This window comes from Spodoptera frugiperda, chromosome 12 (assembly GCF_023101765.2).
Source record: "Spodoptera frugiperda isolate SF20-4 chromosome 12, AGI-APGP_CSIRO_Sfru_2.0, whole genome shotgun sequence".
NCBI classification, from domain to species: Eukaryota; Metazoa; Arthropoda; class Insecta; order Lepidoptera; family Noctuidae; genus Spodoptera; species Spodoptera frugiperda.
The window spans coordinates 462,084-478,237 of record NC_064223.1 but is presented as its reverse complement, the minus strand read 5'-3'; the positions used below and the strand labels follow the sequence as shown (position 1 = coordinate 478,237).

At 35.8% G+C, this 16,154-nt stretch overlaps 1 protein-coding gene across 4 annotated transcripts in view; it reads left to right on the top strand.

Moving 5' to 3' along the window:
- LOC118262454 (uncharacterized) overlaps positions 1-16,154 on the top strand; it is a 75,986-nt gene that overhangs the window by 13,334 nt on the left and 46,498 nt on the right. For all 4 annotated transcript variants that reach the window (XM_035573816.2, XM_035573815.2, XM_050697417.1 and 1 more), the window contains exon 2: positions 11,856-12,037. In XM_035573816.2, the coding sequence (XP_035429709.1) occupies positions 11,856-12,037 (182 nt within the window). The remainder of the gene's footprint in view (positions 1-11,855; positions 12,038-16,154) is intronic.

The window sequence follows — 16,154 nt, the reverse complement described above, 5'->3', positions numbered from 1 at the left end:
AAATGAAATCCCACCCAAAACATAAATGTGAAAGGCTGCCAAGTTCGATAATATTGGAATGCTTCGCCTATAAAAGAAGTGAGATCTAAATAAGTACCAAGTTCCATACACAGACCTCAGTTAAAAATGATATAACTTGGCAAGTTTTAATAGAAAATTATATACTTGACTCATTGCGTTTAGTAGGTTTATAACAAAGTGTGTGAAAACTTGCCAACTTGTTATATCATTTTTAACTGAGGTCTGTGTATGGAACTTGGTACTTATTTAGATCTCACTTCTTTTATAGGCGAAGCATTCCAATATTATCGAACTTGGCAGCCTTTCACATTTATGTTTTGGGTGGGATCCATGTTTCTTTGATCGTCCTATATCTATTCATCATTCTATGATATTTTAATTTGCAGTTAAGGACGCGTTCTCAAATCTGACGAAAATAAGCAATTTTTCAGTACATATTACGACCAAAAGAAACTTAACTGAACATAACTAACAATTACAATAGATAGATCACTTCTTTATCTCCAAAATATTGATTTGTAATGTGAAAAAAAGTTATATTTTATTATTGCAAACACGATTTTTCTTTACCTCTTCACACAAAATTGACAAAAAAGGGTTGAGTTTAGGAACATTTTACTGCTACTACACGCATAATTCTGAATCTCAAAAAAATATCCCGGGGAAGCAGACATAATCAAAAATTATACTGTGGAAAAAAATTACGAAAATATTTCAAATTGTCTCGGAAATAAATAAAAGTTCCCGTTTAATTTTTTCTCCTATTTTGCTGTCAGACGTCATCTTTAAAGCGTAGCAATAAGGGTTATTTTATTTGTTTACTATTTAGATTTATTGGATAGAAAATGTCAAATGAAATTTCAGTCTGCGCTCGAGCGCTGTCGTGGGTGGACGCTGCGTCGCCTGTTACAAAAAATGGCCTTGAAAAAGATCGCTGTACGAGTACAAAATATTTGATATTATACTTCACAAACCAATCTTGATATTTTTACCGACTTCACAAAAAGGAGGAGGTACTATGTTCGGCTGTTTGTATGTTTTTTTTTACACATTCTGTACGAGCAACACTTTACTGAATATAGAATGTTTCGTTATATTATTTTGAACATGAGGTTAAATCAAAATCCAAGATGGCGCCGACAAGATTTGCCAACTTTCCATCATGGGTGTCATTTTCATGGTTTTTGGGGTCGCTTATAGCGAATATGGAGTCAAAATCAAAATCCAAGATGGCGCCGACAAGATTTGCCAACTTTCCACCATGGGTGTCATTTTCATGGTTTTTGGGGTCGCTTATAGCGAATATGGAGTCAAAATCAAAATCCAAGATGGCGCCGACAAGATTTGCCAACTTTCCATCATGGGTGTCATTTTCATGGTTTTTGGGGTCGCTTATAGCGAATATGGAGTCAAAATCAAAATCCAAGATGGCGCCGACAAGATTTGCCAACTTTCCACCATGGGTGTCATTTTCATGGTTTTTGGGGTCGCTTATAGCGAATATGGAGTCAAAATCAAAATCCAAGATGGCGCCGACAAGATTTGCCAACTTTCCATCATGGGTGTCATTTTCATGGTTTTTGGGGTCGCTTATAGCGAATATGGAGTCAAAATCAAAATCCAAGATGGCGCCGACAAGATTTGCCAACTTTCCACCATGGGTGTCATTTTCATGGTTTTTGGGGTCGCTTATAGCGAATATGGAGTCAAAATCAAAATCCAAGATGGCGCCGACAAGATTTGCCAACTTTCCATCATGGGTGTCATTTTCATGGTTTTTGGGGTCGCTTATAGCGAATATGGAGTCAAAATCAAAATCCAAGATGGCGCCGACAAGATTTGCCAACTTTCCATCATGGGTGTCATTTTCATGGTTTTTGGGGTCGCTTATAACGAATATAAAGTGAAAATCTAAGTTCAAGATGGCGCCGACATAAATATATAAATGACCATGCCAGATCCTGCCCCACTTAATTTCATCAATGTACAAAAAATGTAAATTAATCAAAATTATGCAATGAAAATAAGACCCTTGGTTACTTAATTATTATTCTGATAAACTTGCGGATAAAAATTAGGAAATAAAAAGAATTTTAAAAACCCAAGGCCTATTTCCTGTATTTATCGCGACCCTCTGCGTTTCTTAGTACGCTTGCACAAGGAACAAAACGAGTAATTCAATAAAAAAAATATTTATTAATGTAATGTGTACGAATTTTAATATGAATTTGGTTTTAATACATACTGCTAGTTAATTTTTTTATAATATATATTACATATAATGAATGCATATTATAATTATGATTTCGTGTTTGATCGTTAGTGATTAGATGTAACGAAACCTCATTGGCGTGCGTGTGTCATTATGTCCAAAAAGTCATTATTTGACATTCGCTCTGTCTGTTCTGTTTACATTGTTGTTTCGTTATGATTATGAATTAAAGTAGGATTACTAAAGGTGATATTGGTGATGAGTGATGACATTCCTTCCTTTCATAGCTAAACACCCTATGATAGCATTGTAATTTAATTATTTCTACCATTATAACTGCAATTAACCTAACCTAAATGTAATATTTTGTACTTAGATTCATATAGAAACCGCAAGATCTAAAGGCTTTTAATCATGTTTTTAGTTATCACTAATAGAGCAGCAATAGAATGCTACATTTGGCATGTCTGTACACTATATTTTTTTGGTGGGACAAAGCTCTATAGAGATTCTGGCATTGTCATTTTTCGACATGAGTGTCATTGTTGTGGTTTTTGGGGTCGCTAATATCGAATACGGAGTGAATCATTCGATTTTATAAAAATTGTCTTCTTCCGGAATTAATTGACCCAAGACAGGCAAGAAATATGAATTTACGGGCTCATTCCTCGCATATTCAAACAAATATCGTGAAAATAAAGAATTGATGTTTAATTTATTTTATGTATTTTCTTTGTTTGTTCCACCCAGGTCTTGTCACGTTCGTTACCATAATTGTTTTTTTTTAACTTGGCGACCCCGAAAACCATTGATATAAAACCATAATAAAATATACAATGTGATAGGGGTGAGACTTCTAACCCGTTAAGGCTGAGTTCTACATCTAATTTTATCGACAAAAGTCGGGGGTCGAAGGGGTCGAATCCCCTCCCCCTTAAAATTATGGCAATTTTAATATTTTTTTTACTTTTTTTGATATCAAAGGTTGTATGCGTCGTAGAAACAAAAAAAAACGACAAACGGTAGCTAATAACCTTGGCTAACTAATTCATTACTTTTTTCAAATGTTTGATAATGTTTTGGTGAGAAAAAAATCATTTGTGAATTATTTTTACCGAAAAAATCACAATTTTTCAATATTTTCAATTAGGGGTTCAACCCCCCATATTTTTTTTGTCGATAAAATTAGATGTAGTACTCAGCCTTAACGGGTTAGAAGTCCCACCCCTATCACATTGCAGATTAAAAAAACTTAAAAACATGTTTTTGTGATGAACCGAACAAAATAATTTTAATATTAATACTAACAGTAGGCGGAAAATTTAGTATTGTTATGAGAATAATTAGTATAAAAGATATGGCGAAAAAGTGCTCATCACGCTAAATATCTTTTCTTGAAAGTATATTCAAATCTCTTCAGGTTCGGCTGGGCTGGAGTCCATGTCAGGGATTCTACATCCTCGATTTTCGTATGGCGCTAAAATGTGCTCATCACGCTGAACAACTTTTCTTAAGATAGTATATTCATATAAAATGCTCATCACGCTAAATATCTTTTGTTGAAAGTATATTCAAATCTCTTCAGGTTCGGCTGGGCTGGAGTCCATGTCAGGGATTCTACATCCTCGATTTTCGTATGGCGCTAAAATGTGCTCATCACGCTGAACAACTTTTCTTAAGATAGTATATTCATATCTCTTCAGGTTCATCTGGGCTGTTAAGTGTCCACGTCAGGGATTCCTGACCCTTGATTAATTTCTACGAGGTATTAATTTGCCACCGGTCCTTGATAAGTCTACAAAGTTTGAACGAAATCGGTCCGTTTAAAATGGGTAAAAATCGAGTTGGAAGAGGTCGGTTATATGGAAACATACAAACAAACACACATACATACATCCTTTACATATGAAACTAAATAAAAGCATGTAAAAAGTTAGTTTTGCGTTGGCACCATTTGATTTTTGATTTCGAACGCTTACTTTCCGAAAACTATGAAAATGACACCAATCGAATAATCCGAGCCCAAATTCGGCACTGAACGGAATTGAACAACAGATAACACAAAACATTTGAGTCTACGCACGCACTAAACAAAATAAAAATATTAAAAAAGAAAGTAAGAAAATATTCAAACTTTCAAAGTATCAAGTTCATTTTGTCATAATTTCCGCAGCTATCCGTGCGTATGTGTGTATTGTCGAGAGTCGTGTCAATGTAGTGATGCGATTCGATACCTGTCAATTATGAGAACGCGTCCTTAATGACTTGTGTTTATTAATATAGAATGCTATCTAGTATGCTGTTAATTATAGACATTCAAATTATATTTATATCCCATAATTGCATTCCAATTCCCAGTTTTCAAATGTATTTATAAATATATAAACATTATAAAGCATTTAGGGTAATCTAACACCAATTTGTTTATAATTCACGCACTTTGTGGCAAATTAATGATTTTTCCGATTTATAAAACGTATTATTAGTGATATCTACCACCACAAAATTAATAAATACTTAAAACAAATAAAACTGTAATTTAAACTCATTTTTATAATAGTAACTAAATCAGCTGTTGGTATGTAATTAATCATTAATTTATTATCAGGTTTCGCAAATTGTTTTTAAAAGTACGGGGTATTAGGTGCCCATTTTGACCGCTTCATTAGTTGTGGTTTGCAACCATGTTGGTGATCGCGTGTCGCATAGAGCATTCCCAATCTTCCAAATCCTCGATGCCCTAACAACTAAATTCTTCACCCCCAAAAGTCCGGCACCTCTGGTGTTTTGGTTGTCCATGGGCGGCGGCGATTGTTTACCATCAGGTGACCCGTCTGGTCGTTTACCGTCATAAAAAATTTAATAGTTATAGCTATTTTTTTCTGAATAGGCGTATATAGTCAATTTCCAAAGAACTCTTACTTATTTTACAAATGTGAAAGTTTGTGTGTTTGTGTTTGAGTCTGAGAGTTACTAATCTTATATTTATCGGTCTACTTTTTTGGGCAGCTACAGACTCCATTACTTTTCCTCTTGACTGCAACACACCTTTAAAATGTCCATGCACAATTTCCTTCACTTATTTATGGTTGCCATGGCTGCAAGCACTAATGACGTCACGGGGTCGTCGACCGATAGAGTTGCGTACACCACATGTAACAATAGAAGCGTAGGTACTCGCGGAACTAAAGCCACCACGTAATTTATAAATACGGGTTCAATTCTTTGTTATATCAGTGTTCGTGTGTAGGCATGGAGTGTGAATGAACTGGTTCAAAAGGTTGCCTTGGTGTTGGGTAATGACTAATTCGGTGTTTGGTTCGGTTTTGAAGTGTTGCTGAACTAGTTTCTGTTGTCAAGTCCTCGTTGTATCGATGCGGTGAATTCTGGTGGTGTCGAAATGAGTTTTGTCAATGAAGGTTATCAAAATTTCAACCAACCTTTTGGATGGGTCTACATGTATTTGGGTGGATATGAAAAGTGGTAACAAGTCAGTTGTCCAAAGATAAGATTTCATATGCAAAAGCATCGAAACTAGTATTGTATGTAGTCTTTAACTGTCCTTAATAGTTATATAGTTTTTTCATTCATTTCCCTGGGACGCGCCGGAGCTTAGTGTTCCGGTGTTTAGATGGTTGCATCTACTGTAAATCCTGGCTTACAGGAGTTGCAGCGGTTACGGGAGGATGTGGAGAGTTGTCCCTTAAAAAATATACTTTGGTACCTAATTCGTTTTCTTGAAGTACCACAGTACACACTTATCACCGTAAAATATTTTAAACAGATGTTTTTCTGCAAATCCTCGTGTTTGTGTGCGCAAAGGGAACTTGCAACACCTGCACGACGCTCATTGATTTCCAGTTCAGCATTTTGGAACAGTGCCCGATGATTTGCAATCGAATCGTATGCAGAATGTTAAGTGCAGTGCAGTGGCATCATTTACAATCGCTTTGCAGGAGCGAGAACTACAACTTTAATTTCTTTATCTTGTTTAAATAGGTACCCTATATTTGAGAAAATTGCTGATAGGCAGGTCATTTTCAACTTTTTGCTTACAACCTTCTTCACTGCTTTTAATAGGAATGATGACTTATGGATAGAGTAGCTTTTGGGAAAGATTTCAGAAAGTACAAGGAAGTTTTCTTAAAAAAAATAAGTTTCCTTAAATTACGGTTTTCTCCTTCTTTGTTGCGAATGCGTTTACATACGTACAAGTTCGTACAACAATTTGTGGATAACACAGAGTTGCTCCGTGCGGAAAACGAACCCGAATGCGTGGCAGCCAATTGCCCAGCCACCACGTCAACCATGCAGTCAAGATTAAGTAAACTAGGGCTAATGCCTATTTAAGTAGGTACTTTACATGCCTTTACCAAACCGCCTAACTACTATGAAATCAGCGTCTGACTCAATGCTCTCTTCAAAAAATGTTTATATCTTGGCACCAAGTCCTAAGACCTAAGTGAAAACGAGCCTCAAGTTATGGCGTATACCTTCTGATGAAGACGAAACGTGTTTGTAATAAGAAACGGCTTTCTGCCTAGTGTCTACCTTAGTACCTAGGTCTTACGCAAGCTAAGTACCATTCTATAAATAGGATCGCTAGATACCTATTTAGCATAATGAGACCTTTACAACTGGGTGTTAGTGTCAATATTTATTGTAATTTATTGAGTAAAGTTGCATTTCCCTTTGTTAATGGATTGTTTCATCGTTTAGATATAATTTATTAAGTAGTGTAGGTGACAATTTTTTTTGTTTTAATGTCCGTGTTGTAGATTATTTAAAAAAATATTAGATACATGTATTTTGGAAACAAATACTTTCAATGATATATTACGATTGGAAATATCGCGTGAAATCACTTCTAAAACTGCTGCTTTTGCTTAACACATTGAACGACGTGGTGGTCACCGGTGACCGACGTTAGCGGAGGATTTGCCTTCAACAGTTTTCTATTGGCAGTCAAAGACTTACAGCAATTTCAAATAATCTTATAACTAACTAAACTCAGGACTACCTACATTGAAATTGCTGATTTCTCTCATACAATTTAGGTACCGTGTCTGTATTATGTTGTGTCTGCGTACATGAGTAGTTTACAACCTATGTACATATACAAAACAGACAACCCAAAATATTAGTACACCTGTCCTATGTATTGAAAAAGCCACTTGACATACGCGTTACACTTGATTATGTGCCAATGTTTCTTTTTTTTGTCCTTTCATCCGTGAAAAGCAGCGTGCATTGTGTAAGCGATCAGCTGACTTTGACGTTTCAATGACGTCAATTTGACGTTAGCGATGGAAGAAAAATGGCGACCAAAAGCAAAGGATCTTTATTTTCTTTTGTTTTTTTCTAGAATTTTCTCGAACGTTCTCAAGGTTATTTTTAAGTATAGTTATTATGATGTTTATTTATGAACTAAGTTCGTTTGTTTTGTCGCATTTTCGTGTAAACGTTGCTAGTTAGGTTTAAAAATAGATTAGGTGTTATTATTTTTGGTACTTAGTGAATTATTTTGTGTTTGTTGTTTGTAGATATACTTGGAAACCAACCCAACTCTTTTGTAACCATTGGTTTTTCCTAAAAAGCGTACAATTTGGTATAACAATAGCTACAGTATCTGCACTGAATCAATCTTTACTTAATAGTAATACCTACTTAGCCTAACGTTTTAAGAAAACTAAACCTAACCCACCTTAGATCATTCTAGTATTTAAAATCATAAGTCTAGAATTTACTTTTCGATGACTACTTCTTTAGTCACAGGCTAAAGGAGTAGGCTTGGAGAATAAAACAAATATTATCTAATAAAATATTTGTAAAGTCAAAGTAAAGGGTATAAGTCCTAATGATGTATATGTCTGCTGTGTCTACAGCTAGCAGGTAATTTCTGTAAGTAAGTAGATACAGAACAGTGAGCTAGGCAATTTAACTATTTTTTCTTGTAGGTACTACGTGTCGGACAAACTTAAGAATTTTGAAGAACCAACCTAGTCAAAACAAGTCAATAAAATAATGTTGAACACTATAATTATGTCATACAAACAAAAATAACTCAAAACGGAACTAGAAAAACTAGCCAGACTGGAATTTGGACGAGGAAAAACCGACCAACGAACAACTATTTCAGACTTCTTGTATTAACTTATAGGTATGTAGGTAATAGGGTAGATGACTAATTTTTATTTTAATATCCGTCTTGTAGATTATTTTAAAATATTAGACACGTATTTTTTATTTTCTTACGGAAACAAATACTTTCGGAGTTATATCGATTTGAAATACCACGACATCACTTCTAGCTACATTTCATACGCAGAAATGACGTATCTGCTCCCACTCCTAAACGTTGATTCGTTTTATCCAAGTCTTGTTATCTTATAAGACTAAATAAAAGACGTGTCTAATGTTTTTTCATTACCTAACTGTCGGACTAAACAGATTTTTAATTTTCATACCCCGTCATCATCTCACGTAATAACTAAATATCTTTAGGCAAACATACAAATAAGATGGCCGCTCTAAAAACCTGGCCGCTCAACTAAGTTAATGACTAAAGTGATTACTAAACGGACACACAGAAGGCTATTTTCGGTCTTTCGGTAGCTACAAACCATTAAAGGCATTTAATTTAATGTATCGATAATGAGACTGGGAATAGACTTAGAATATTAATTTGTTTTATTTCTGTCCGACCGGCTGTTTGCCCTTAAACGCATGCGTGTACGCATGTTTGCTATTGCGCATTCGGACTGCGCATGGCGGTTTTCTATCATTGCGCGTGAGACGGTTGTGAATGGTTGTTTGATGAAAAGCAGTTGTTTTTTTTTTGTAAATAAATAAGTACTGCTTTTCTTTCTTGTGTGCCAAGATTTTCCTAATTTTGTTTTAAAATATTATCTTTGCAGTTCAGAATGATTCAGAAAGGTTATAAGTGGCATAAAATAAAATTAAATTATGCTCAAAAATGTTTCTTATATTAGGTATACCAGGGATTAAACAGACAAGGAAATACAATGCTTAGGTTTATGTATTTGAACTCCGGTTTCGCCACCAAAGATTTTCCCTGTTTTTCTTTGAATTTTTTGCTATAAACCTCACGGAGCCTGATACCTACCCAAATCGTGGAAATCGGTTCGTGCGTTCTGAAGTTATAGCGTCAGGAAGGAAAACCTGACTTATTTTTATATTATAGTTATACATACGTATACTTTTGTCACGATTTGTACAGTTCACATGCGCAAGCGACTTGTATGGAGAATTCAGAGTTCCATGAAAAACATAAGTTCTCAAAATATAGTGCGTCATGAATCGTGAATACTTGTTAGGTCCGGTAACGCCTCACAGAAGCCTCTTTTTAACGTCTAGTTATGATACAAATAAAATTAAGTACCTACTTACCAAAACTAAAAATAAGAAGAATAAAATAGTATGAAGAGAAAATGAAACGTAGTGTACGATCAGTTGACAAGCCAGACAATTATCACAAAGGTGTAAATTGAACTTAAGTACATATTATGTTGTACAGTTCAACTCAGCTCGTGTTGGTTACTGAGAGCACTGAAAAATTTTAAAACTAAAACATTTTAACCTAAGGAAATCTTAAATTGCATGATATTGATAAGTGTGGGAGAGCCATGCTTTGGCACGAATGGGCTTGCTTGATCGGAGTGATACCACGGCCTTATAGAAAACCGACGTGAAACAACGCTTGTGTTGGTGTTTCGTTGTATGGGTGAGGTTAATGAAGGCACATTTAAACCCCTCCCCAATCTTCCCAATCCCAGATTCCCCAACGACAATGCATTTGTAAGTGTTTCAAGTGTCCATAGGCGACGTCTGCTCGTTTACTGGCTTATTCCATAAAAAAAGATATCACGAAGATAATAGAGAACGCACCAGAAATAAATTAATTGTATGCTAACGTATAACATTTTAATCTAACACACACTAAGATTATGAATATGATAATTTGAATGTGCACAGCCAATCCTTTGCCAAATGCTGATTGCTCATACGTTTCGGAGTTGCTAAGTATTTATACACATACATTTGGCTTGCAAATTCGCAATAAAATAAACGGTTTTACGCTCATAATCTAATTTTCCTAACCAGTATGCAAATGTTGTGATGTGGGAGTCAGTTGATGGGAGTGTTTAAATAAAAACTATTTGTTTATATGTTTTAAGAACATTATAGACATCACCTGTTTTCTTGAAAGGCGTAGGGAACTAGGATAATTAATATATGAATACTAGTCTGGTCCGAGAAATAAAGGCAGACAAACGAAAAGATGGGAAGATGGCATAATAAAAATAGCTGGTCTGGTATAGTCCCGATTAGCAAGAGACAGAATTATGTGGAAATCTTTGGAGGAGGCCATGTCGACAGACAAGCTGTTACACAAAAAAAAAATCAGTTGCCGATAATTAAAATGCATTTTAGAATGAATCAATTCAATTTAGTTTAGAAATTAGGAATATATTAATGTATAATTGTAAGGAAGAAACAGCAATAAAGGCTATTTTATTTTATGACTAGTCTGGTTGACACCATGATGATAGCTTTATGAATTGATGAAATGTTCATTGAAATACGGCATGACTAACAGTTGATGGATGTTGGTATAGAAAACACAATTATCTAATAGTTCTCCGCAATTCAATGGTCACATAAACATGTATGATATTATAATACCATCGTTGCATAATATGAACATGAAAGGACTGTTAAGAATAAGTCATTGTACTTGTACTTACCACAAATCATGGTTTTAACTAGTGAATAGTAATATCTCATCATCATTAGTGTCGTATTAAACACGAGATGTTCATTTCTGAACAATGACTTATAGATTCCAGACCCACCGATTGAAAGTGACTTTCTGTCACCTTTTTAACCGCCTTCAAAAAAGGTTCTCAGTTTGACCTGTATGTATGCGCTTGGCTGAACCGATTTAGATGCCCTTTTCAGCATAGTATTTTTCAGACTTAGGAAAAGGTTTTAGGGATCTGATTTATAAACCTTTCCTCGGTTCATTTTTTTAGTTTTTTAAATTGTATAGTTTACTTACTTAAAGAAGATATTCGCTTAGAATTCTCTTCAATCATGAGCAGTCATAATCGCATCTCTTCGCGACTGCGCTGTAAACAGTTTATTTCTGCACCGTCTGGACTTTATTGCCTGAATTGGCTTCGATAAATTGTTTTATGTCTGATGTCAAAATATATTTTCGGAGCTACTTTTTATGTGCTCATGAAGATTTGTCCTCTATGATAGAAGATACAATAGTATGTACGTTGCATGAAATACATAAAATTGGTAAAAAAACTGACTTTTAGACCTCATTTGATAGAGGTCTGTATTGGAAGATACAGAGTATTTTCAGTTGAATTGGAATTGCGTCGTATTTTCTAATTAGGTACTTCTATCATGGAAACAACGGGAGTCATCGGGATAGTTTCACCATGTACCTTAACATTTCGACAGATAGAACTAATCGTAACCAAAACACATTTAATTCACTCAATTATTTCTTTCTTCGTTTTTCTAGATTTAGAAAATCTTCCTAAAATAACATCAAGATTTCAAATGTCCTTTCTATTTGTTCCAGGGATCTGTTCTAGTCTGCTATGCGGGCGCACAGAGAAACTGGAGTTAGGCAGCAACAGCGGGGCGGGGGCTGCGCTGGCGCTGGCCTTAGTCCGGCCCCCCTCCGCACCCCGCACCCCCTGCCAGCTCAGCCTCACCGCGCCTGAAGCTGCTGCATTCGCTGTCAGGCTTATAGATGTTAAGGTACGTGTTTTAAAATAGTCACTTAGCTGTGGCAAGTCTGGGCAACCTGACAATATATTGATTACAACAGCATATAGGTATAATTAAGTATACATGTACAACCACCACACCCAATCAAAAAACTATGCAACATAGTTGTCTACCTACTCAAAACTTGAAATGTTATATTGAAACAAGTCATGCCAGTATATACTGGTTAATCGTATCGTGAACAATAACATAATGATCACTTGAAGCGAAACCTTTTTAGGCGAGCCCGTTCCACACGTAATATCGATTTAGATATCGATCGCTAATGTTAACAAATTGCTTCGAGATCGCGTTTGTAATAACGATAAATCAATCCTGCTAACTGTACTCGAAAATTGCTAACAGAATCAGCGGATAGGATTATGAATTTCCTGAGTTTTTGATAAGGTTTCTCAAAATTATAATGTCAATCAAGAGTCACCTATGGAGTTTCTTGCTCGTTCTTTCTCTAATCTATACACGAGCAAATCGCTTCACTAGAGGACTGACCGACAGACCGGCATTGTTATTAATATTTTTATATTTGCATTGACGTTCAAAACCGCTTTCCTGGTCTATTTGAAATACAGAATTTTAACTTTGACTTTGAATCGATTAAGCAAATTATCGTGTAGTTTTTCGATAACCACTTCTTGTGGCTGGAAAAACTTATGTAGTTTACTCATCACTTATTTGATTCATCAAAAAAATGAGAGAACATCAGGTCCGTCATGGTTGCTACTTTCATCCATTAAGGAGCAGAATTTCAGTATGGATGAGAAAACACGGTGGATTTGAATTCCTGATTATTCCCATTATTTCTAAAGTATAGTATAACCTACAAAGTATGATAGTATGACCGTATTAGACGTCTGCTCATTAACTCTTTGTGGTTTCACACTGCGCCTGTGGTTGACTACTTATACGGAACTTGGGTGATTTCCATTGAAAATTGTGGTATTTTGTAGGGAGTCATGATTTCTGTACCCATTTGCGTTTCTATGACCAGACCTGTCTATTGGAATTAAGGTTACTGAGAAGAAGGTATCCGCAAAAGACCGATTATCAGATATATTGGCAGAGGGAGCGATTGTTGGAAGCAGGTCGATTCTAACCAGTTCATCTAGAAGTCATCAAGTGAGACCTAAGTTTAGAAAAAGACGAGTTGAATCTGGTTTGTCTTGGAGTGCAAAAGCCACATTCATAACAAGACAAGTGAAGAAATGCTCAACCGAATCTTAAAGGCATATATAAACTAACTTGTTTCGAATTAACATACATATTCACATCACATGCTATAAATCCTTCCAAACCAGGTGTAAATTGTACCAGCTAAATATCTAGTGATATAATCAAGTAATTTCGTAACAGATGATTCCAGTTATAACGTAGACTTGCAGATTAGTGTTGCGACATAACTGGGTCGTTAGTAATTGTTCTGTGCAATAGTATCTTCAGTTATTGGGCTTTGTGGATACTTTAATCAAATGACAATATTCAGAAAATTAACAGGATAAATAGAGTAGTTTGTCGGATCTGCAGATGGTGAGCAACGGTAGCTAGTCACGGTCCACGTGCGCCTTACCCAACCAAGAGCCCTCAAAACACCACAGATGGGCCCCAGTAGGTCTGAAACCTGGACCCACAGATGCGGATTACCTAATGTGCTTCCGGGCTTCGCCTCGAACAAGAGCAGGAGTAGGAACGGGGTCATTTTTGGTCAGTAAGAGTCTGACTCTCTCTCTCACCTCGCCCAATGCAGAAGACACAGGATGTTTTCATTCTTAAAAAATAGTTTCTAGACTCACCATCTACCAGATAAATAACGTAGTTTGTAAGAATTATCTACCAGTCAATTAATCAAGTTAGTACTTATCTTTGAGAGTGGAGAAACTGGATCCTTATCGAAGATTCTGTGAAAGACGGAAAGAGGAATTAGGAAATTAAAGCTTCGGAAGAGGGAACTCTGAGATTACTGTCATTATTAACGTTTTTACAAGCTGTTTACTTGAAAGGGCGTGAGTCGTGACTATGACTTCCTCGAATCACATAATCGTTACAAAACGTTTGTCTAGACATCGAGACAGATCGTTACAGATCGTCTCTAATGTGGTTTTCCTCAAAACGACAATGACCCTTAACAGCCTCTATTACGATTACTTTTTTTTCTAAAGATTTCCTCGTCTTATATAAATAATTTTCCTTAAAAATTGGGTCAGAATTGAATTTTCCGTTATGTGACTTCGTATTCTTTTAGTGAGTCTCCGTGTGATCTTCAGACCGTTGAGTTTTATGATCTTTCTGAGACCCTTGACAACAAAAGATCATAATTTAGAGCTTAACGTTTTATTACCAAGATTCTCTTGTATGACTATACATGTAAGTATTTGCGGTTTTTCCTGTTATAGTATGAGAGGAGCATTTTTATGAGAAACCGTCTGTTGTTTTGTTATATATAGTTCTTGGGTTCAAAAACCCTGTAGATGTTCCGGAAAGATTTATTTTTATTCGTTGGTAATTGGAGATTTTTATGATGCAATTTAGGGTCAAATTATAAGGTTCTTTAGTTACAAAGTTTTCGCTCGTAGCGTACTGTTTGGGATTATATTTTTGGCACAATAAAAAGATGCTGATTAAAAAAAGCTGACTACCTAGCGGGTTTACCGGGGTAGTTTTTAGTAAGAGTCTGACACTCCCTCTCGCCTCGCCCAAGGCGGGAGAAGTCATTGGATGATTTTCCTAGAGCTCAATGTTTAGCTGGTATATCCAAACAGATATTACAAGCATTATAGTATTTCTTCTAACATTGGTAATACAAGCTTACATCACGTCAAAAAAGGCACTACCAACACTAATCTTAAAAGAAAACAATTTTCCAATTTAATTACAAGATTTGAGTTTTTACAACAGATTTAGAAATCGATTATTTCATGGTCCACACGAGTTATGGTTTTGTGCGGTTCACGTGTAACAGAAACGAGTAATCAATTACGCGAGCCGATGGCTTATCGATAACAGTTCAGCCGTTTCTGAGGTTTTAATGTGTGACATTCAAGTTTGAAAGTAGAACTAGAAAAAGAAAGTATTTTCTTTTGGGTTTTTCTAGTAGTTATGTTTATACTAACTATTTTAAAAATTGACTCCATAGTTGGCGTTGTGGCTAGGCTACTTGACTCAGGTTCGATTCTCGTAGGTACGGAACAAATCTTTGTGTGATCCACAGATTGTTGTTCAGGGTCTAGGTGTCATACGTATGTGAAATTGTATGTTTGTAAACGCACCCACGACACAGGAGGAAAACTAGGTGATGACTAAATAGTACGTTGAGAAGACAATAGTGGATGTCCCATTTATACTTCTCCCTAACTCAATGAGGAAAACCCTATTAGGACATGCCATCACGAAGTCAGCTCATTAGTCTTCTAACAGGCGACCTAATCAGGCCTTCCTTGTCCCACAACGGATATAATTGTGATAATCATTCCTATATTGACTTGGTCACGCACTCGATGTAATTTGCGAACCGTTGCGCAACCGCCATTTTGAGGACTCGAAGGACTGTTTACGTAACAAAATGGCCGTCTGATGGCTTTTGAAATGTGTCGAAAATAAGGTTTTTAGTTGCTAATGACCTTAATTTTAATAGAATTTACATTTTATCGTATGGTTATGGACCTCCAAAAATGGAATTGCAAAACTGTCTGTTTAGTATAGAGGTCGTTGAACCGGAGTTTGTGTAAGTTTTTGCATTTAATGTTTTTCTAGAATACTCTTCGTCTTTTAGGACGATTTATGTGTATCTAGCCTTTAGACTACCGGGCTGCGGACTGCCTAGCGGGTTTCCGGGGCTCCGGCTCGAAAAGTAGGAATAGGAACGGGGTGGTATTTAGTCAGTAGGAGTCTGACATTCCTCTCGCCTCACCCAAGGCGGGAGAAGTCATTGGATGATTTACCTCCTTAAAAAAATGCATTTGAACGGTTTGTACACTGTTTTTTTATTGAACTATTTTTACAACACGCAAACGTCTATTGTATCTAGTTGTAATGTTAAATCTATTGTAGTAATATTCTTCAACATTTTCCTTGACGAGAATCACGCATCATTATT